The 23531-nt window shown below is 41.1% G+C and overlaps 2 protein-coding genes across 3 annotated transcripts; both read left to right on the top strand.

Moving 5' to 3' along the window:
- The first annotated feature begins 529 nt into the window (after positions 1 to 529).
- On the top strand, positions 530 to 11099 carry LOC119729931. Of its 2 annotated transcripts, XM_038202712.1 has the most exons (8): positions 530 to 608; positions 882 to 974; positions 1591 to 1791; positions 7921 to 7980; positions 8188 to 8355; positions 9048 to 9173; positions 10651 to 10738; positions 10979 to 11099. In XM_038202712.1, exons 2-8 carry the CDS (start codon positions 906 to 908, stop codon positions 11059 to 11061), a joined length of 795 nt encoding a protein of 264 aa, XP_038058640.1. In that variant the 5' UTR covers positions 530 to 608; positions 882 to 905; the 3' UTR covers positions 11062 to 11099. The 2 variants fall into 2 exon arrangements, with proteins under 2 accessions (XP_038058640.1, XP_038058641.1); XM_038202713.1 differs by lacking the exon at positions 1591 to 1791.
- Positions 11100 to 14529: 3430 nt separating this feature from the next.
- On the top strand, positions 14530 to 23084 carry LOC119730873 (membrane-spanning 4-domains subfamily A member 4A-like). The gene is made up of 8 exons (XM_038203936.1): positions 14530 to 14735; positions 15011 to 15105; positions 16548 to 16727; positions 20513 to 20572; positions 20824 to 20979; positions 21299 to 21424; positions 22163 to 22254; positions 22458 to 23084. Exons 2-8 carry the CDS (start codon positions 15037 to 15039, stop codon positions 22510 to 22512), a joined length of 738 nt encoding a protein of 245 aa, XP_038059864.1. The 5' UTR covers positions 14530 to 14735; positions 15011 to 15036; the 3' UTR covers positions 22513 to 23084.
- Positions 23085 to 23531: the final 447 nt, after the last annotated feature.

Here is a 23531-nt window from a genome sequence, read left to right on the forward strand (position 1 = left end):
GCTGGTATATGCAGTCTTATAATTCCGATCATGTTTTATGTAAACTTACAGTATATGACCTGAGCTCAGCGTGTAATATAAAAAGCTCCTAAATCTCCGTCGACAATCGGGCTTGCCCAGATTAGAGTAAAGGGACCGGGGACCAGTCTACGATCTGTCGCCTGCCTTTGTTTGGCTCGTCCCCAGCGCATTGCACGCTCCATCCAAAGTGTTCAATCCAGACGCAAAAACTTGACTTAAAAGCACGCCTAATAAAAGCATTGTGGGTATAGGTCAGTTGTACGTGCATTTCGTGCGCATGGGTGGTGCACTTGGGAAAGTTCAGACTTTCGGTTACGGGTTTTACAATATGTATCCGATAAAAGCTCAAGGAATTGCAAGGCTATTACTTATCACTCGGTGGTACCAGCGCCATAGCGTAGGGAGAAGCGAGCCCTGGGAAGAAGGATGAGACGCTTTTTATGCCACTAAGCAAATGCTTAATTTAGAATATGACGTAATGGTGCGCAATATTATTGCATGACAAACCCAGTCGGTAAGCGCTGTGTTCAGTACGCCGTGCTAGGCAGTGACGACGGTTGAGGAAACAGGATCACTCCAGCGTAAAGGTAAAACGGTCGCATTTGTTTTCACTTTGTTTTGCCACTAAATTATACCTCGTAGACGGAAGGAAAGCAGGTCTTTACTCGCGCCTGCCGAGAGAGACAGTCGTTTCCAGTGGATGTTTCTCAAAATGCACACTGGAACATAATACCGAAATAAATTGTGTTGCTTCGACTCTTTTGCCGTTTTACAAGTCATGTTTGAAATACGAGCAAATGTTGATAATCGGACCGACAGACAGACCGATTGATGATTGATTGATTAATTGAATTACACAGAATCCGGAGATACTTTCTGTTACCATGATGAACACTAACAACGCCCCACCTGCCTACGTGGCTGCGCCTCAGCCTGTCGGCCAGCAACAACTGGTAAGTCAGTCAACTCCACCTGTATTTAAAATATGAACGTTCAGTATAGTGAAAAGTAGGGTCTATGTTGTAGACTGAGTAAATAACGGTCTATATCAGCTAAAATATGTTTATTATTATCAGTCATCAGTTCTATGAGATACTTAATATGTTTTGAGATTGATGTGATGGTGCTTTTGTATAATAATCCGGCATCGGTTTTACTATGCCGTCGCCATTACCTGCTTTGTACCATTCAGTACAAGCTAGATGTATACGATTGGTCTCATATACATGACTAAACACTCACAAATACAGTTGCCTGTTGGTGTTCGCAATGTCATTTACGTACTCAGGCTAGGACTCTATTCATATGGTAATTTTAGCACGAGAAAAATGAAATTCTTTCTACCTCAAGGACATGTTTTGTGTGTTGCGCGAGTGTACAAGAGTCAAACATTATTGAATTTCTATTGGTTGGGTTTACATTGCACTTACACGAAATATGCTAATATGGTTTTGACTTTGTTATATAAAATATGACAAATTCATTTTACCGCAATCAACACTCCCCACTATCACCCTATAAATTCCCAAAATATCATTGTCACTCAACCCAAGCATCCTCATTCACCAGGTGACGGTGCAACCAGCTCCTGTTACTGTCGGCACGGTCAACCCACAGCCTCGAGATGGTGACTGGAAGGGTATTCTATGGACAGGAATAAGTCAAATGGTTTTGGGTTCCTTGACCGTCATTCTTGGGATTGTCACCCTGACAGTATTTAGCAGTGTAGAACGCAGTGATTTTGCATCCCCAATTTGGTGTGGTATCTTAGTAAGTGATTTGAACATTATTCGCCATAATTTCATGCTACTTGTTTATTGACAGTGCTGATTTATTTTCCTTGGGCTGTTCGTTGGGTTGCTTGTTTGCTTGTTTATTTGTTTCTTTTGTTGGTTCTACTGCCTCATGATCGTTGTTAACTTGTTCAGCATCAAAACTGTTGTTTCATTAGGTCGTTAAGCTCAGTGCAGTCGTTTATGAAGCGGGTTTGTGTAGAGAAAGAGGAGACATGGAGGAATATTTCCACCAGGCAACGATTTTTTTTCTCATAGAAATAAAAAGAAAGGGTTTTACTTGCACGAGGTTATGAAACAGGGCTTTTTCGTCTGTTCACCAAAAGGAGTTTCGTTTTACATGTACAATGAAAGGTTTTGGGATGCAATAGACACTTCCATGTTGTGTACACATAGACGGCTAAAGTTGTCGCACACTGCTAAGGGCAGGTTCATGATGTGGTGTCCACCACCTTGCTAATGATAATGGTGTAGGATTCGTATATAGCACCACAGCCTTGAACAGGGTATCAAATTAAAGGGGACAACAAGACCCGGCAGTGGGTACTTTGGCTTTTATGTAGTCATGTTGTCCATGCAAGGTGGAAGTATACGGTGATTGTTTTGTTTTTAAGGAATATAAAAAGGTTTATATTTTGTGCCAAATAAGATTTTTGTTGGTTATTAGCTTGTAAGCATGTCTGAACTTGCTCAAAAGATGGGCGTACAATCTGTAACGTGAGTTAGCGTATGCACAAGCTCCTGAAATACACACCTCTGTACATGTTATGATTATGTTTTAGTAATTGTCGAGCTTATGTTTTTGTAATGGTCGAGCATGGCTTACACTCTGATGATGCACGAGCACTGAAAATATTTTTTGTTTCCATCAGTGCACATTGTGAGGACTTTCAAATGCAAGGTATTTAATTTTCTGCCTTGTCTTTTTTGTGTGTAATAGGAGTCAAGGATGAAAAAAACATTTATGGCCCAACCGCATTAGTTGGTCTTTTCCTTTAGTTTAGTTTCTTAATTTCAAGGGATATTCTGTGACGAAAAATCCATTCTAAACGCTTTGACTTTAAAGAATACTAATGCAGAGTTGACGAAAGACCCCCTCGAAATGTGATGTGAGTTACCATGGAACTTCCCACATACATCTGCTGCACAAGTACCGTAATTTTCGGAATATAAGCCGCGGCTTATACGTTGATTTTGCCCATGAAAATGTTTACTGCGGCTTATACACAGGGCGGCTTATACGCCGAGCCTTGAAGAATAAAAATGAAATTCACATGTGTATTTAATGTACTGGTATTAGAAGAGATATGTTGCTGAAATGAATTATAAATTAAGAAAGTCATTAACAAACCGAAACCATGTCTCACGTAAAGGTACCGAGCGGTAAAAAAGTACGGTGATGAAAGCTGTCTTCGACACTTGCCACCAGCCGTACGTGATACTGGTACAGTGCAGCAGCGATATATGCAGGCATGCTTTCCCAACAGCGGACCACACCATTTGTGGTAACAAAGGGGTGTTCTTTCTTGGGAACAATAATTACCAATATTTTCGCTGTTTAAAAAAAAAGAAAAAAGACCACTAAAATTTTTATGGCGTTCGAAACATTTTTTTATTACATAATCAGTTGTTCAACGTCACAATATATTTTGTTTTCTTGAAATGTATTCAAGAAACGATGTAAAACTCAAAAGACGGACTAAATCACCCCTTACAAAATTAATGGAATCGTCTATTAAAATGTCCGCTTCGTTTTGACTATTTCCGAAGAAAGTTACGATCGAAACTTGAATTTTTCTCGCAACTAATCGCAACAATTTGATAAGTTTTGCGGTAAAAACGGACCTGTTTATTCTTAGGACAAAACAAATCAGCATCTGTTGCCACAAAGCAAGATTTGTAGCGCTCCAGTCAGACAACACACGGTGGGTTGCATACTCTCTCACGTGCTGTGGGAAAATGTTGTCATTCACCGGCGTGCGTGGCGCAGGCTGCCGGGCTATGACGGGGCAGCCGGCAGCAGTTCCCATTGTTTATTTCTCATCAATTCCCATATTTGTTTGTAAAAGTTTCGATTGTAAATGATTTGATATAACTTTTGTGGTCCTTTTAATAGCTTCTGTAGTGTAAATGGAACTGGTTTAGAGCATTTTGACTAGAATTTGGAGGCCTTACAAAATTGAAACCGCAGCGGTCGGTGCGGCTTATACGCCGGTGCGGCTTATACGCCGACTTCAAATCTTTATTTGCAGATTTTTGCGTGCTGCGGCTTATACGCCGCGCGGCTTATATTCCGAAAATTACGGTACATGTTCATCCCAGATGGCAATGGTGAAAGGCCATGGCCTTGAAGGCCATGGTATGGTGTTCTATTGACGCCAAATCTGCGTCGCGTCGTGCTTTCACGTCGTGCCGTCGCGTCGTACCGTCGCGTCGTGCCGTCGTCCGTCGCGTCGTGGCGTCGCGTCGTGCCGTCGCCCGTCGCGTCGTGCCGTCGCCTCTTAAATTACCGTTTCTAAGCACGTACACTGCATGAGGAAGCGACGCACCTTCACACGTCGCGTCGTGCCGTCGTGCGTCGCGTCGTGCCGTCGTACGTCGCGTCGTGCCGTCGCCCGTCGCGTCGTGCCGTCGCCTGTTACCTCGGCGCTTCTAAGTAGACTGCTTGAAGAGGCGACGCACACATTGCCCGTCGCGTTGTGCCGTCGCCCGTCGCGTCGTGCCGTCGCGTCGTGCCGTCGCCCGTCGCGTCGTGCCGTCGCCCGTCGCGTGACTGTATCTTTCTTGGCAATAGGTGGCGCCTTCATTCTTCATGTACCTGTACTGTATTTATGACATGCGTGCCGTGCGGTGAAAGTGTTGCAAATTGCTATGTCGTACAGTTTGTACACGGTTTGTGGGGAGGCCAATTATTAGTGGTTGCGGAGGTCCGACTCAATCAATTTCAAAATACATAGACTATTTTCTGCTTCCGATTGTCAAACAACAAAGCACATATACACGCGATTCTGGGCATATGCTTGAAAAACTAAACAACGTGACATTGAAGCAGGATATCCTATTGATCACATTGGACATTGTGTCCATACGAACTGCCCACAAGATGAGGCAATTGAATCAGTTTGCGATGCACTTGAAGTTGCCGATAACAGTCTGTACTACGCAATACCCAAACCTACAAGAGAACACGCTCGCTGTCTCCTGGAACTTATCATGCTTCGAAACATATTTGAATTCAATGGAAAGTTCTTCAGACAGAAAATTGGCGTGGCTATGGGAAGCGAATGCAGTCCAGAAATATGCGATATAACCCTGTTCAAATATGAACAAGAAATTATTCTCCCACATAATCCTTCAATTGCGAGTTACATGATATACAGGGACAACGTCTTAATAATATTTAACGGTAACGAAGACCAAGCCGGTGTTCTCGTCCAAACTCTAAACCAAATTCATCCCACGCTCAAGTTCACGTCAGAGATTTCAAACAGTCAAGTCACCTTCCTCGACCTCGTCATCTACAAAGGCGAACGGTTCAAAAAAGAAGGGAAACTGGATACTCGAGTAGCAACCAAAAAAACTGATACCTTTCAGTATCTTGCTCGAGATTCAGCCCACCCTGATATAGTGTTTGGCGGTTTGATTAAGGGAGAATTAATGAGATATGACCGTATATGCACACACTCAAAAGAATTTGAGGAGAAGGCTGAATTCTTCAAAGACAAACTTCAAAAACGCGGATACAACCAAGAAGACTTAGCCCTTCTCAAGGGCGGATCCTGGGGGGGGGCCAAAGGGGGCCATGCCCCCCCCAAAAAAACGAAACCATTTTTTTTTTATGTGACATCGCAATAAAGGCAGGCAATGAGTACACCACCATCTTTTCCTCAAAAAAACATTGGTTAAAGTGGTCAGAAATTGCCTCAGATCGCACCACAGAGCATCTAGAATCCAAAAAAATTGTGTTCTGGATCCGCCCTTGGCCCTTCTTCTCCAAAAAGGCGAAACTCGCGTGAACTCTAAAAAGCGTGCAAAAACCGAAAAGAATATCCCGCTGGTCTTTGTTTTACCCTACCACCCACAAATTAAACACCCAGCTCTTAAGCAGGCCCTTCTGAAACACTGGAATCTGATCAGCGATAATGATTTTCTCAGTGCACTCTTTGCGACCCAACCCATCCTGGCATACAAACGACAAAAAACATAAAAGATGGCCTGGTCCGATCAAGGATTAACCCATCTCCACCATCCAACCAAGAAAAAAAAAACTTGGATGAGGAGAACGTACAAGTCCTATCGGAACTTCTTGAAGAAACAGAACTAACATAATGGTCATTTAGGCATGGATTTCGAAATAAAAATAAAAAATAAGGAATCCACTTAATCTGATCATTACAAGAAATGCTAACGCGTAAAATATTCTTAACCATCATTAGCAATAAAGTAAATACGTATAAAAGAATTAAACAAAGGGTGACTGATGAAGTGCGTAAAAAGGGCACAGAAAATATGCACTGTTTCCCCCGACACACAAAAAAGAAAAAACAGGTGGCATATTATCACCGGTATAAATCAAATCATTAAGTGAACTAGAAACAAAAACCACATGTACACAAACCAGTCCCTGCGTCGCCTAAACACCGGATGAGTTTTTTGAAACTCCCGCTCTCCGGTTATCACCAATCTAATGGGCCCGCTGGCGAAATATGTGTTGACAAGTTGTAACCCACCCATCACCGCAACCCAGCAGTGGAACTGATGTTACTCCCTATAATTATGCGTATTGAATTTCCAAAAAAGAAAAAAACCTTAACAAATACGCTCTAGGCAGTTTAGTCATATACTTACACAGGTATCCATACCAGTGCTTCTAAGTCTTAAATAAACGGAAATCTTCCCTAGCTGGTTGCAAATACAATGTTTTCAAAAAGATTCATCAGCTCGCACTCAAATTTTATCATACATCCCATAAAAAGAAAAGAATGAGGAACGGCCCTGCTGATGCTGATAGCAAATCCCATCCTCCTCCCTTGTTTTAAACTCTTATTCACGGTGGCAACTGTCTTGGAATGACTTTGGAACTTTCCAACAAGTTATTATTATCAACAGATTGTTCCCTGAATTTTGCTCGCACAAAACCGGTTCTTCCTTGCTATTTTCCTAGCCAGAAACTACTTCTTTTAAAGAAAACACAAGTCTGATAAAAACTTTAATGCATGGTGGCGGCCAAACTCCATTCCATTTAACTTAAAATGTAGTGGCGACATGTATGATTACTCCCCTTCCTATTAAACACAAGTACATGAAGAATGAAGGCGCCACCTATTGCCAAGAAAGATACAGTCACGCGACGGGCGACGGCACGACGTGACGGGCGACGGTACGACGCGACGGCACAACGCGACGGGCGACGGCACGACGCGACGGGCAATGTGTGCGTCGCCTCTTCAAGCAGTCTACTTAGAAGCGCCGAGGTAACAGGCGACGGCACGACGCGACGGGCGACGGCACGACGCGACGCACGACGGCACGACGCGACGTGTGAAGGTGCGTCGCTTCCTCATGCAGTGTACGTGCTTAGAAACGGTAATTTAATAGGCGACGGCACGACGCGACGGGCGACGCCACTACGCGACGGGCGACGGCACGACGCGACGGACGACGGCACGACGCGACGGTACGACGCGACGGCACGACGTGAAAGCACGACGCGACGCAGATTTGGCGTCTATAGAACACCATACCATGGTCCTTAGAAGGCCATGTAGTCAAGTAGTTACGGTGTTTGACTCACGCACGATGTTGCGTGGGTTCGAATTTTGCCAGAAACATATGCTTGCATGTGCCCTTGGGTAAGACACTTCACTACAATTGCCTCTCCCCACCCAGGAGTATAAATGGGTACCTGTGTGAGGGTCGAGGACCGATTGAGCACTGATACGTGATATCGGCTGCTGCGTGGTATCATGGCCTGATATGGCGCTATATAAGCACTGCGATTATTATTATTATTATTAGATGTAGGGATAGGCCTAGCCTTTATCGAAGCTCTGGCCACTTTCTTTCCGGACGGCAATTTAACTTCAGCCTTATTTGTTTTCGACAGTTCTATGGCGTCGCTGGAATCTTGGGCATAGTGTCTGGATTTAAGAAGAATTCGGGAGTGGTAAGCTATTGTTAGGGGATTGCGTATGGGCAGTGTGGGGTTTGGGTGTTGCTTCCTTCAAGTGAAAATTCTTCAAAAAAGGAAGAATATACTAACTAGTAAAATATTTTGCAGGTTCAAACCGGACCATTTAATGTCTGAACCGCTTTCAGCTACGTACAATTGTTTGACAGGAGATTTTGAAGGAATTGTGATTTTTCTGCACAGGCTATTGGCTATATGGTCATGTCCATCTTGGCTTGTCTGGCTGCGTGCTGCGTTATTGGTTTTGGTGCTGCCAGGATTGCAACCATCAATTTGCACTGCAGATATCCGCCTTATACGAGTAATGGTTATGATTACTACGGAAACAGTTCCCCGCACTGTGAATTGGAGGTGGGTAGAACTTTAATCCTCCTTAATGAGAAATATTTGCTCGTTCTTGCCTTCGATAATCATGAAGGGTTCTATCTTTTTACAGCTATTATTTCTAAGCGAGTCCTCCGTCGTAGATTGTACTCTTAATATGCTAGATTGAGTAATTGAGAATGACGATAAATAATGCTTTTTGCATGAATTTTGTTTTCCAAAACAGCGATTGGTAATTAAAACTAATGATGAACTTGTTTTTTTTTTTAATTATGTACATAATAACAAACCGAAATGTACGTACCGCAAAGGTATTTAGGTTGAAATATGTTTTGAAATGTGGGCCCTTGAAGGTTGACATATGTTTTGAAATGTGGGCCCTTTGAAGTGTGAAGGTATGTTACAACTGATAACGTAGTAACCAACGGATAATGTATCACCAACCGATAATGTCACACAAATTGACAATAGTGTCACTATCAGTCGATTGTTGTTACATTATCTGTCTTAACCGATAATGTAACAAATATTGACCGATAGCTAGTGTAGTAACATTTACTATATACACTATCGGTCAATTTCTGTTACATTATCGGTTAGTGATACAGTATCGGTCAATTTGTGTGACATTATCGGTTGGTGATACATTATCCGTTGGTTACTACAATGTCAGTTGTAACGAGGTATAACACATTATCTCTTGCAATGATTTTATGCAGGCGGCCATCAATGGTGTATATTCTACACTGATACTTCTCGCCTTAGCGGAGTTTATCGTCGCCATGTTTGGTGCCAGCATGACCTGCGGTCCAATCTGCAACAGTGGATCAGCAACTCAGACTGTGGTACGTACCGTGTTGTGACAACACCAAACTATATTCTCTGTGGATCAGCATTGTTTTGAATATACATTAATTTTGATCCACAACTAGTAAATGACAGTCAATTGCAGTCAATTGCATATTTATAGTACAATTCCATAGTCCGGTGATTACGCCTTGTTTGATTCATGTACGGTGGTGCGTGGTTTCGAACCAGTAGCGTATCCAGCTTTTGATGTGGGGGAAGGCGGGCCGGGGGGGGGGGGGGAGCAACGGCACATCCGCGCCGAAATGTAGTCATGTGTGTGGTTTTTTTCTCCGGACACTTGCCCTCCGTAAAATTAAAAAAAGGGGAGGGGAGGGGGCTGGTACCCATCTTCCAAATAGGGGCGCTCTTCAAAAATGACCATCCTTATGCATACTGCACAGAAATGTGGGGCAATTTCTTTTTTAATATAACTTATAAAAAATGTAAAAAAAATTGTGAGGGCCCCAAGCCAAATCCTGGGTGCGCCACTGGCGCTATAGGCCAACGAGCATAACGTTTTATTTAAGTTTTATTTTCAAATGTCCAGTTTACAAGTAAGAGGCTCAAATAATGACATAGAAATGCGCATAACAAAGACCTAATTATTGTGACAAGACGTGGGACCTGATGTCATGTGATTAAACTTGTCATGGGCTTTTGGGGAGTTTTGACTGTTGTACCAACTGATAATGTGTAATGCTTTTGAAGATTAGTCCAGTTGAAGTTTAGAAAAACACTGTCTTGTTCATAATGCATAACCTAGGTATCGTAATATGTATACACAAGCAGTTATTACCTCGTATGTCTCTAGGCATGCGTTTCCATCTGCTGATATGCTTTCCTTCGAGAGCAATTTTCACTTTATTTTAACAAAAATCTACTTATTCTCGAGTCCCCACCGTTTCATTCCATGGACTAGCACTGATTAATCTAGTAGACCAACTTTTGGAAAGACGAATGCTGTTTCCGCTCTCTAGACATAAAGTTGCTTAAAGTTGTTAAAGGCAGAAACAAGTACTCGGATTAAAACGATAATGCCCACCGACCGGGTGCATACCTATGTTCCCCATTACCGATGTTCCCCACTACCGATGTTCCCCGAAATCCCTACCCTATAACCCTAACCCTAACCCTAACCCTAACCCAAATCCTAAGGATTTCGGGGAACATCGGTATTAGGGAACATCAGTATTGGGGAACATCAGGTAGACCCCCCATCGACCTTTGGATTTGCTCAGAAATCAAGAACTGGACACTTCAATAATAAAAACAAGGAAAATATTAAATTAATGATAATACACAGGTGTTTGGGATCGTGAAAGAAAGTATTCGAGGTAAAAATAGTGTTGAGCTATGGGAGCAGTGACAAATACACGTGCGTTTGCCAGGTGGTGCAGTGCTAGGGATTTAATTACATGATGATATATTTAAAGAAACTGTCCAATGGAACATAACTTTTCTTGATAATGACAGATCCACTACCAAACTCAACCACACGTGGTGGTTGCCACACAGCCCCAGGGACTGGCCTTCTACAACATTGCTGGTCAGCCACAAGTTGGTAAGAGATGTCTGTTTTTGAATAATTATGTTAAGGTATAGTAATACTGATCTGATATCAAACTGCGAGGCTTGTGGTCTCTCCCATGTAGCCTTTTCGGTTCGTTTTTTGAATCTTCACAATATCTATAAGCTGTCTTTCCCTCTGTGTATGTGTTCAAAGAAAGTATAACACCCTACTGTGGTCGTCTCAGCCTTAAAACTTCATTTCCCAATTTCCCCTTCTCCTGTTTTGATACAGCCTACCCGGCCCAGCAGGGACAGTATCCGCAGGCTCAAGCGCCCCCACCCGGTGAGCAACAGTCCCAAGAACTCATCAATTAGGTCATCGATGACCTTTGACCTGATGGAATCATGATATAAGTGCTCGAAACAGAATTTTACGTCTTGACCTAATCATGGTAAGCTGTGTGTGGTTGTACATTTAGCTTTTAGCTGTCACGCGTCAAGAAATATGCTTAGAGGTATAATGTTGCCCTGGCTCCAATATAATAATTGTCCTCAAATGAAAGTTAGAATGCCGCTGGCATGATTATTTTTTATAAAGTAGTCAATGAAGAAAAGGGTACTCAGATATTCGCTTAAAAGCTGTTGTTACAATACTAAAAATGTATTTATTTAATACACTTATAATGTGCCATTCTCGAAATCACGGCCTCGGCTGCAAAAAAAATCGCTTTATGTTTGAGTTGCCGACTTAAACACTAGGAGGTTAGGTTTAATGGGATTGCCGTATATTCAAAGACATCCAGCAATGCCTGAAAACCAAAGCCACTTTCTTTCTACTCATTGTATGCATTCGAAACTTCAAAACTGCTCACGAGCCAATGCCAACTGCGGGTTCGCCGCTTTTACAAATAAGGTATGGCCCATTATGAAGGCAGCTTAATAGGCCATATTTGGAATATGGAGTTGGTGTTTAATTGTTAGAGGTTCTAGACATGAAATCTATAGCAATTTGGCATTAAAAGGGGTTTTTGTTTTATGTTTGACCTGGCGGAATTTGTATGATTATAAAATAAAAAACAGTTCTCTGTACAACGCATACCAATCAAATGGGTAACTTCGGTCATTTTGAGGCAAATGCTAATGTAGCAGCAACAACAAACTTCAAGATTGCAGACTTGATTTAGCTGGTATGACTTTATTTAAACCAGTTCCCCGGCCCTTAACTTTAACAACAATTCGCGCACGTAATTTTATACATTGTTATATTTTCTTTAAGTAGTTGCATAGAGCTTTGAAATTCACATTTTTATATTAGTAAAAAAATATACTCAGATTTGTCTATTACATATACACAGTCCACTTACTTTGGTTTTGCTAATGTATCAATGAGCAAATGACAATAATATGTCCCGATGACAAGCTGATTTAAAAAAAAAATTATCTTGAGTAATTATTGTTTGATTACATGTCAGTTAATTTTGTTTGCATCATTTATAGGATGCCTTGTATACCACAATGTCCTTTAGTCTTAAGAAACTACATTTGGTAAAGGGTATTAAAACTTATCCGGATATTAGATAAATCAACATATCACGTTCATTTTAGTTGTTATCAATGTTTCTTTTTATGCAGACCTGAATAAAGGGAATCTTTTGATTCTGATCGCCCTAAATTCCGGTCAATAAATGATTTTAAAACTCTTGAACTGCATGCTTTTGAATTACGTTCTTTTACTTGTATATTGTGAAGAGTTTTCGTCCTGCCTTGACAAAATAAAGTAATCGACCCACGAAACCTCATCAGTTCTGCGCAGTCTTGTAGCTCCGTACATGTTTTATGTAAACTTACAGCATGTGTACAATCGTTTACATTCACCTGAGGTCAGCGTGTAATTTAAAAAGCCTGTAAACATCAGGCAAGAATAAAGGGACCGGGTACCAGTCTACGACATGTCGCTAGCCTGGTTCCCAGAGCAACAGATTCTGACTATTCCTGATGAATCTTCGGTCCGGTAGCCTCCGGTAATACATTGTATTACAAGTTACGTCACGTGGCTAAAACGGGAGGACCTCTCCTTTTTTCCGAAAATATCCGAAGTTTGCAGAGTTCATTTCGTCGACAATCGGATAGCACCCGAGTATTTCCGAGTATAACATTAACTGCTATTGCCTATTAAAAACTTTTTTAAAGGAGTTAATAATTAATATTCATTGCTTTCATTAAGAAACCTGGAAATTCAACGAAGATTTTGGGCATCAAGTATACTCGGATCGTAAGGACGAACTTTTTGCTGCGTCATGTATTATTGTGAATTTGACGACCGTTACCGAGGTTTTCCAAAACTCGGTCTTCATTCGGCTCCGCCTGCTAACGGTGCTATTTGGGTGCCTAATTTTGACATTAGTCAGTTTTATCCTACAGAAATATCAAACTGTATGATCAGAACTGTATGATATTACGAAGTAAGTGACTTATTTACAAATTTGATGAGAACATTAAAAGCTATGTGATAAAGCGAAATCGGAAACGAATCCGAGCTTTTAAAAAGGGCCGTCAATGTCATAATGTTTATTTTTAACCACGGAGGCTGCCTGACCTACAATTTGGACGTGAGCGTCGGGAATAATTGTCAGGTCTAGGGAACCAGACTAAACATGCCGCCTGCCTTTCTTTTGGCTCCATCCAAGTGTACTGATGAGTACTTATCCGGTTCGTTTAGTAACTTCATCGCACACGCGCGTGCACCCACGATTACATAGGCATAGAAGTGGGGTACTTCCTTTGTTCTCGTGTACTAAAATTTTTGCAACGTCGCACATTTATGTCAAAATGCTCTTATTTTAACCATAGTTAATTTCCTTGGCTGAAATTCGGACTTAATATCCCTTTTCTAAAACTCTTCCATTTGCTACGGATCAATCCACCCTGGAAATTCGTAGTTTTTGAGTAAAATCCATATATCTATTCTTGAAACACTTGCGGGGTACCAAAACGGTACCCCGCAAGTCGCTGGGTATTCCTTGTGGGATACTATATATCATTGTTCCGGTACCCCACAAGGCAGTGTTTGTGAGCACACCACTGGCACTCATTGAATAAACACTCAAGTTGCGTTAGCCTCCTGTTCCAATGGTTCCACCTTTCAATTGGGACGCTTTTTCGAAACCGAATTCATTGTCATTGTCAAACAATAGGTCGTTTCACGGGAGGTGATAATAAACACCCAATCGCCCGAAACAGGGTTTCGCCAGAAAATAAATTACAATTTGAATGTTAAATCTGCTAATTATGGTTTTGTGATTTTCTTGATTTCCTCCGATCGCCAATGTCCGGGATGGGGGGTGGGGGTGGTGTCGACTTGGGGGTGACGATTTATCACTATTATTATTTTTTTTTTCGGGGGGCAAGGAAACATTTTGTCTGGGGGGGGGGTCAAAATAAAATCTAAAGGCTATGTACCCCCCTGCTGTTCGGGTATAGAGGACCGAATATTCGCTGATATCGGCTGCTGTGTGGTCCCGTGGCCTGATTAAGTGGGGAATAATTGTAAAAGGCTTTGAGATTGTTGATACGATGGAAAGCACTGTTTAAGCAATAGATTTGTTTAATTTGATTGTGGCGTTCATGCATTTCCTTGCAATTCTGTAGGACGGATCAACGTGCCGCATGATGAATGGAACAAAAGATGTGCACCCAAACCGAAGGGTTATCAATAGGATCTTGTCACGATGCAATCAAGCGCTGGGCCAGGCAGAGTTGAATAGATTGTACAAATCTACACTTATTCACAAACGTGGAGATTGCGGTAAACCAGGGATCTTATTTGCATGAACTATTGTTGTATTTAGAAATATATTAACTGGGCGAATAGACCCGGAAGTGTAGATTCGTTCCACAAGACACTCGGTTTCGCCTCGTCCATTCTTAGCACGAACAGGTGCGCAAAACTACTGTCTGAGCATAGCAAGCACAGTCGGTATGCGCTTTGTACAGAACGCCGTGTCAGGCTGTGAGGACGGCTGAGGAAATAGGAACGCTCCAGCGTAAAGGTAAAACGATTGCGTTTGTTTGCACTTTGTTTTTCCACTAAAGTATACCTCTTGACGAAAGGAAAAAGCAGGTCTTTATTCGGGCCTTACGAGAGAGACAGTCTTTTCCAGTTGATGTTTCTTTACCATTCAAAATGCACACTGGAACATAGACTGTGTTGCTTTGACTCTTGACGTTTCACAAGTCACGTTTGAAATAGTACGAGCAAATATTGATAATCGGACCCACAGACAGACTGACTGATTGATTGATTGATTGATTAATTGATTTACAGAGAATCCGGAGATAATTTCTGTCACGATGATGACCGCTCCTAGCGCCCCACCTGCCTACGTGGCTGCGCCTCAGCCCGTCGGCCAGCAACAACTGGTAAGTCAGCCTACTACACCTGCCTTTCTTGCTCACAGAATATGAACGTGTGAAACGTGAACACTCAAATTGGGCCTATATTGTGAGTAAATAGAGGTTTATATCAGTCAAAATCTGTTTATTTTTTTAAGCCATCACTTCCATTAGATAAGTAGGCCTAATGTGTTTTGAGATTGATAGGTGCCTTTACGTAATCTTGTATTCTAATTGAACGGTACTTAATTGGAAATGTTTCTCAGTTCTTCCTTCCTTCCTTCCTTACAAGTGCAGACTTCATGGCTGAAGATAATCGCACTGCCAGAAACACCGGGGCGAGCCCCTTCTCTTAGCGATAAGTGTACTGGGTTCTTTAACGTGCATTAGACATTATACAACACACGGGACCTACGGCTTTACGTCCCATCCGAAGGACGAAGCAATAATGGTTAAGTGCCTTGCTTAAGGGCACAAGTGTCCGCGCCCGGGCTCGAACCCACTTCACTGTTGCCTCTGAAACACCAGAACATGAGTCCGGTGTTCTTAACCGCTAGGCCATGACACTCCATGACAGTTCCAAATTCATGCTTATCATTTTTGACCTTCTACTGACCTTCATTGAGATGATATATGAAGAAAAAACAGCGTCAGGTTGCAACATTCTTTCCGTCAAATGATTTCAAGATGAGGCTAAAGACTAGACTAGATCATGTCCAACCATGGTCCAACTGTTTGAAAAGACTGACCTCTTCATTCATTGTCATTAGTCTGGTTGCTGACTAAGGAGAAATGTGAAGACATAGAGACTAACACCAGACGTGCCAGATATTTATTCAGGCACAGTCAATTGATGCAGGACTTAAGGCCTTATTTATTGGACTGGTTGTTTCAGGTGCCAGTCTATATTTATTTTGTTTTGCATGTTTTAAAACCCTACGTTTTCGGACTCTCATACACAGCATTGAGAGTCCTAGATTTTCGGACTAGTAATTTTAGCATAAGAACAATTAAATTAATGGAGCGACAATGCAAAGTAGGGGGATGAATATTCTTTGGTCACAAAACAATGGACATAAAGCATTTGCACTATTACCGAGGATATACGTATCCATTGCATTAAATGAAATAAACGTTTAAATGTTTAAATCATTCTTAAGTAACATTGTGCGACCTTTTTTCCATTTTCGTAGCATTTTTGGTGTAAGTGGTCAATCTCAACACTATCAAAAAACATGTTAATTAAAGTCAAAATGTTTAACATTGACCTTGCTCCCCTGACTCCCATCCGACCCAGGGCAACTTAAGAATGGCCAGTAGTTTAAAAGAACACCCCTCCGACAGAAAATGGCTTGGTATTATCAAACCTTTTTGTCCTCAACTAATGATTGTTTATCGCTTTATAGCACTCCCACCTCAACATTTTCATATAAAATAACCCAATATTCTACTTCTTGTATCATGCCCAGGAGACGGTGCAACCCGCTCCACAGCCTCGAAGTGGTAACTGGACGGGTATTCTATGGACAGGAGTCATTCAAGTGGTTTTGGGTTCCTTGACGACCATCCTGGGGATTGTGACCATGACAGTATTCAAACGTGTGTTCTATGTCAGTGATATCGGATCTCCTATTTGGTGTGGTATCTTAGTAAGTATGAAACATATATGTCACTCTTGTTTATAGACAGTGCTGATTGATATTGTAATGGTCGATATTGAGCTGTTTGTGTAGTAGGGTTGTATGTTCATTTATTCAATACAACAAGTACGCACGGGCGAGGTGACAAACTTTAAAGAGGTTTCAGGTTTTAATTTCAGGTTTCAGGTTTAGGTTTCAGGTTTATTTCCATACTATAAGGTAATTCAGTTGAATAATATACATCAGGTAAACATTTTAACGAAACTTTGAAATAATAGTCATGATAGTATGGGGAGGCCAGACAAGAAGCCGAAGCTTGTACTAGGTCTGCCCCCTTCACAAAGAATACATGTAGTTATACAATTCATGAATAATCATAGGATATATCAATAATATGTGATTACATTACATTAAATTCACGAGCTCATGCAAAACTTTCCAAAAAAAAAAGAATAAGTTACTTGAGGGAAATTTACCATCCTTGACTTTACATGTGTTGTTAATAATTTTACTTGGCAATAAAGTAATAATTTTGCTCTTAATCACCATTGACATTAACCGTAGAGAGAAGTAGTTTTTTATATACAATTTACATGCTCTAATTGAGGTCATTGGGCAGAGAGATCGAATTTTATTCCAAAGGAGGGGCCCCTGGTGTCGTACAGTTGAGAGGTGTAGAGATGTTCTAACTTTATTAAGATGAAGCTTATTTGACGATCTTGTGTCGTAATGATGAATATCTGTGTTCATTACAAAAAACGATTTAATATTCAAAGGTTGTGGAATGCTTGAAGACATTTCCGTCATTTTTCGGGTATATGTAGTGATGAAATAAAAACAAAACACAGTAAATCGTGACGTAATAAACAGGACTCGTGTATGCTACTGTGCATCGGGAGTCCTGTTTATTACGTCACGATTTACTGTGTTTTGTTTGCTGCCCGCAACGACGACTTTTACACAGTTGCACGTTCGGGTCGAAACTGGACCTGAAAACAGCTCTCAAAAGTACCTTTTGTACTCATTTCATGACAGAAACAATAGTCGTTTTTATTTCATCACACCTTAGGCTACATATACCCGAAAAATGACGGAAATGTCTTAGAGCATTCCACAACCTCTTTAATGAGCTGTGATATCATCATTTCATTTACATACAGCCAATTACAGCGCGCACTGATTTGGGAAGTAATGAATACACATTTAGTGCCAACGCGGTGACATGATTTAGTCATGTGCAAACGCAGTAAACAAATGACCATTAGCCATCAGCATGCAGTAACGCGCGTGACAAACAAGCTGCACGCGCGCGGCGAGTGAATTGCACGCGCGCACACACACCCGGCGCACACACAAGCTAAAATTGGGTTATTCGCCGATTGTACAGTCGATCAACTTCAGATTGATTAATGGTAATGAAAAGTACGTACATAAAATTGTTGTGAATTTCATTCAAATTTGGTTTAAATATTCACTAGAATTGACAGCAACTAGCTGTGCAGTTACTTTCTGAACAAACTTCGTGAGTGACAGGCGAATAGACTGCCCCGTATGCCATCTGGCCGAGCGAATCGGCCACCTAAAACGCATGTACAGCTATTTTTAATGGATGTCTGACATAGTCAGTGTGCCCGAAGTGCAATTGCTGTCGTTTTGAATTCGAAAAGTACGTACATACATTTTTCTCGCAAGCAGAAATATTTGGTTTCTACAGCAAGCAGACAAACTAAATTTACATTGGGTACAGTTACTATGTTCAGTACCCGTTTCTATTAGGAGTTATGGTTTCAGTAAGTCGAGGGTGTATGCATTAGCCTATACCCATCTGTGTGTGAATACAGCGCGTATTTCAACGCTGATCGTTTGTATGGAGGATGGCCGTTTACTTGTTGTAATGTGCATGTGTGTTGTTCTGTATTGTATTGTATTGGGTTGTGCTGTACAGGTTATCATATACGACTGAGGACTGAGGACAAAGCGATAACAATGGGCCCGACGCTGCCCGAGGACCTAGTACCTGGGCACTAGTCCTCGGGAGAATTTCGTGTACAAACGAAGAAAAGGGGCAGGTCCTCATGAATATAGTAAAACACGACTATGTGTGTGTTGGGTTGGGTTGGCCAGAGTTGGGATTGGATGGGTTGTGTTTGGGTAGGGTGGGGACGTGTTGGGTTGGGTTGGGCTGGGCTGGGCTGGGCTGGTTCAGCCTGGTTGGTTTGAGTTTGTTTTGCATTCAATAAAAGACGTTGATCAATATAGGAGAATAGGGTCCGCAATTCCCAAAGGTCCACAATTCGTCATCGGCACCACGAACTGACACTCACGCGCAAGTGGGCGTCAGTTCGTGAAAATGGGTGTCAGTTCGTGAAACCGAAATTGTTGATATTACGTGTAAAATCAACAATTTCGGTTTCACAAACTGACACCCAAGCATGATGCGGCAATACAGAACGGAGAAAGGTTTGAAACGTGTTACAGGCATGTAATCCATCCGTATATTGTGTGCTTACACAAACATTCAATTAAAAGGCGTTTTAATTGGTGAAAATAAGGTCAGTGTCAATTCGTGAAACCGGAAATGTAGGGGGGGGGGCGCTCTAAAAGAGCCGCACTGTGGAGGATGTCAGTTCGTGAAACCCAAAATAACCCGTCTTATAAGATTCCATCTTACAATACAAAATAACCTGGTTCTTTAAAAACTCGCGCGTGCAGCGCACTCACGCACAACTGCGTCACCGTCACCACGAAGTGACACTAACCTCGAAAAATCGATATTTTGCGATTTCGATTTTTTTCCTGATTTGTGATTAATTACACATAATCTATCACCTCAAGAAGTTACTAAGCACATAGTTAATTAGTTTTGTCAAAACATTAATAAACATTAATTAACATTTGCAACTTAATGGGTCAAAACCGGAAAATGCGTTTTCACGAAGTGTACTATACCATTCTTTCGCGTGTAAAGTGCCAGCACACTACGCGTAAAAAACGGGTTTTGCGTTTCCACGAAGTGACACAAATGTCACGTGATACGCGCGACTCACTTCTGGCGTTTTCACAGTGTCAGTTCGTGGTACCGATGACGAATTGACGATCGGGTACAAAACATAAGATATTTTCCTAAAATGTTACAAACAAAAGAGGGGGTCCACGATTGGGTGTGTTTACACACTTGGTCGAATTTGTGTTTGTTAGTTTATGGTGTAAATCGAGGATACACATTGTGCAACATCATCGATGAATTGAGGACAGGAACCAAATCAAGGACCCCTTGATTAGAAAACGTGTACAAAACCGATGAGAGGTGTAAGTTGCAAAAAAAGGTTAGAGTATAAACAAAGGAAAAGAGATGAGGAATAATAGAAATCATCGATCTACACCATAAGCAAACGTGTTTGAATGTGGTTGTGCTTGGTTCGGTTGGGGTTGGGTTGGGTTGGGTTGGGTTATGGGTTGGGTTGGGTTGGGTTGGGTTGGGTTGGTTGGGTTAGGTTGGGGGTTGAGTTGGGTTGGGTTTGGTTGGGTTGGGTTGGGATGGTTTTGGTCATTTTCCTCACAGAGGAAAAGCATTTTAAGGCACGATATTCTGAAGCATGTCACAAAATAGAGCGTGCTCTGCACACAAAAAGGTTTTACGGTGTACAATGACATGTTGTGTCCAAACAGAAGGTTTAAGTTATACCACACTCTCTGGACAGGTTAATGCTGCAGTGGTGTCCAATACCAGGCCAATGATCATGTGGATGTTTGAGTGGTTATACCCCTGCTTACACTTTTTTTTTATTATATAGTTCTATGTCGTTGCTGGAATCCTGGGCATAGTGTCTGGATGGAAGAAGAATTCCAGAGTGGTAAGCTATTCTTATTGTGAATTATAATACTTTGCAGTGTGGGGTTTGGGTTCGCTTCCTTAAAGTGGAGTTCCTCAGAAAGAGAAATGACAACAGACGGGTACAATCTTACTTCGACATTTTGCATGTATTATGGCATACACATTAACACAGGACCACTTTAATTGCAGACCTGAGACTACTTATAACGATGAACCAAAACATATTAATATTAAAGATTTTTTAAAAGGATTTGCGATTTATCTGCACAGGCTATCGGCTACATGATCATGTCCATCTTGGCTTGTCTGGCTGCGTGCTGCGTCATTGGTTTTGGGGCTAATGTGATGGCATCCATCAATATAATCTGCTTTTCGGATTACCACTACGATAGTTATAACGCAGTGATTTACAGCTGTGATTTGAAGGTAGGTAAAACTTTAATTCCATTTAATGAGAAATGTTTCCTTGTTTCTTTCCTCGACAATTACGATGGTTTCTGCACTTTTTTCCCCTAAGCGACTATTTCGTCGTTGATTTTACTCTTGGGGTGTTATAATAATTAATTAAGAATCATGCTAACGGTAGTTTTTTATTTTACATTTTCTCTAAACAGCGATTTGTGATTCAAAAGATATGATGAAATTAAAGGATTTTCAAAATTACCTACATAGATATTTAGGTTTAAAAGTGGGATTAAGTGTGAATGTTAAAAATACATTAATTCTCGGGATTATTATTGTGCAGTTGGCCGTGAATGGTGTTTATGGTACAGTGATAATTCTCGCCTTAGTGGAGTTTGTTGTCGCCATAGTTGGTGCCAGCTTGACCTGCGGTCTACTCTGTTGCGGTGGATCAGCAACTCAGACTGTGGTACGTAACGTGTCATACCGAATTACCTCAGTATCTGCATTGTTTATATATCTTCACCGCTTTTGTAGAAGAGTCCATCACAGGTCCATCAATAATTAAGTCGACTCACAAGTACAATTGGTACATAGGGGTGACAATGGCATATTGAAATGCCTTTGTCACAAAGTGCTTATTGTTACTTCACTTGGTACTTGTTGCCTTGTGATTACTTTCGGAGGGCCATGGTGGATTTGCGATGGTCTCTAGTAAATGCAACTCCGAAAGGTTATCATATACCATCGTGTAAGATAGGATTTGGAGACAAACTCCAGTGGAAAGCTTGCAATCCAGAGTGAAGTCAGTTGAGTTAAAACCTAGGTACTGTATGGTGTATACACAAGCAGTCTTACCAACATGAGCTGCTAGAACTTTTACTCTTTTTTTGACCTGCTTTCCTTCGAAAGCACTTCAATTTTACTGTGTCGTAAATCTTCTGTTTATAGTTTTCACGTTATGGATTAACACTGAAGCGTACAACCTGTTTTTTTTTAGAAGAAAAGACGTACTCTTTTTTGCAAAATAGGCCCTAATCGCATTTTTCCAATTTATGTTACAGCGTTAACAAATATTTGGACGATGAAAGGAATGATCTGTGGACATGTACTTGATCCATTGAAACAAATCCATATTTAATTTTTGATGATATGTTTTTTTTTAAGAAACTTACTAATAAAAACCGAATTCTTTTGGCATGAGCAGATCCACTACCAACCTCAACCACACGGTAGTAGCTACCACTCAGCCCCAGGGACCGGCCTTCTACAAAGTACCCATCGGTCAACCATAATTTGGTAAGAAATGTCTTTTTTTCAATATGTTAAGGTAGAGGCCTAGTAATACTGATCTGATATCAAACTCCGAGGCTTGTGGTCATTCACATGCCGCCATTTGGTAGTTTAAAGTCTTCACAATATGTAAGCCGTTTTTTCATACTCTGATCGTCTCATCCTTTAAAACTTTATTCTTCCATTTTCCCTTTCCTGTTTTTATGCAGCCTATCCAGCCCAGAAGGGGCAGTATCCGCAGGTTCAAGCGCAACCAACCGATGAGCAATAGTACTGGTATCTCAATAAATAGGTCATCCGTGAACTTTGACCTGATGGAATCATGATATCTATAGGGCTTGAAACAGACTTTAAGTCTTGACTTGTTGTGTTAAGCTGTATGTTTGTGTGCATTTAGCTATTAGCCAAGAAATTTGTTTAGAGGTAATACAATATGTTGCCCTGGCACCATTTTGCTATAATTATCATTAAATGAAAGTTAGAGTGTTGCAGATGCTTAATTTGTATAAAGTAGCAGATGAAGAAAATATGATGTACTCATATATTTACTCAGAAGCTGTTATTACAGATAATGTGTATACTAAATAATAATGTACCATTCCAGAAATCACGGACTCGGCTGAAGTTTGGCTGGATCGGATGTGAGTTATTGCCGCATATTCTAAGACGTCCGACAATGAAAGCAAACGCCAAGTTCTCTCTGTTTGTGTTTTGTGCACTCATTACTACAAAAATGCTCACCAGCCAATGCCAACAGTAGGTGTGGTAGTTTACAAATAAAAGTATTACCCTTAAACATTGTACAGGGAGCATGATAAAATAGGCAATATTTTGAATTATGTTGAGTTGTGCTCAATTCTCTACGATTCTGGATACGAAACTCATTGCAATATGGCATCGGTTTGTTGGGGGGGGGGGGAATCCATTTTATATATGAGACGTGGCAGAATTGGTGTTATTATGAACTAAGAAATGGTAAACTAAACTGTACATAGAATGAGCTGGTCCTTCTAATTCGACAATTAGAAATTTTTTTTAACAAGGAAGGGCTGGTATTGATAAAATATCCCATACGAGCTCACCTGCCTTCTCAGCCCAAAAAAAAAACAGTGTTATTTTTCTTTAATTATTTGTTTAGGCTTTAGATTGTAATTCACACATATTAGTTTAGGCTGATACATGTTTCTTTGCTCGGTACTTTCCACGGCAATGACTAAAGAGATTTGGATGTCATAATTACAAAGTGCTCATTCAGGTTTTTTCTAATGTATCGAGGTAAAGCT

Source organism: Patiria miniata, unplaced genomic scaffold, assembly GCF_015706575.1.
Source record: "Patiria miniata isolate m_02_andy unplaced genomic scaffold, ASM1570657v1 HiC_scaffold_22, whole genome shotgun sequence".
Lineage (NCBI taxonomy): Eukaryota > Metazoa > Echinodermata > Asteroidea > Valvatida > Asterinidae > Patiria > Patiria miniata.

Excerpts from the sequence above, each read along its gene's own strand:
- LOC119729931 (XM_038202712.1), top strand. The coding sequence starts at position 906 with ATGATGAACACTAACAACGCCCCACCTGCCTACGTGGCTGCGCCTCAG. Across the intron at positions 8,356-9,047 it reads CCCCGCACTGTGAATTGGAG|GCGGCCATCAATGGTGTATA; the intron begins GTGGGTAGAACT and ends GATTTTATGCAG. Across the intron at positions 10,739-10,978 it reads TGCTGGTCAGCCACAAGTTG|CCTACCCGGCCCAGCAGGGA; the intron begins GTAAGAGATGTC and ends GTTTTGATACAG.
- LOC119730873 (XM_038203936.1), top strand. The coding sequence starts at position 15,037 with ATGATGACCGCTCCTAGCGCCCCACCTGCCTACGTGGCTGCGCCTCAG. Across the intron at positions 16,728-20,512 it reads CTATTTGGTGTGGTATCTTA|TTCTATGTCGTTGCTGGAAT; the intron begins GTAAGTATGAAA and ends TTTATTATATAG. Across the intron at positions 22,255-22,457 it reads CATCGGTCAACCATAATTTG|CCTATCCAGCCCAGAAGGGG; the intron begins GTAAGAAATGTC and ends GTTTTTATGCAG.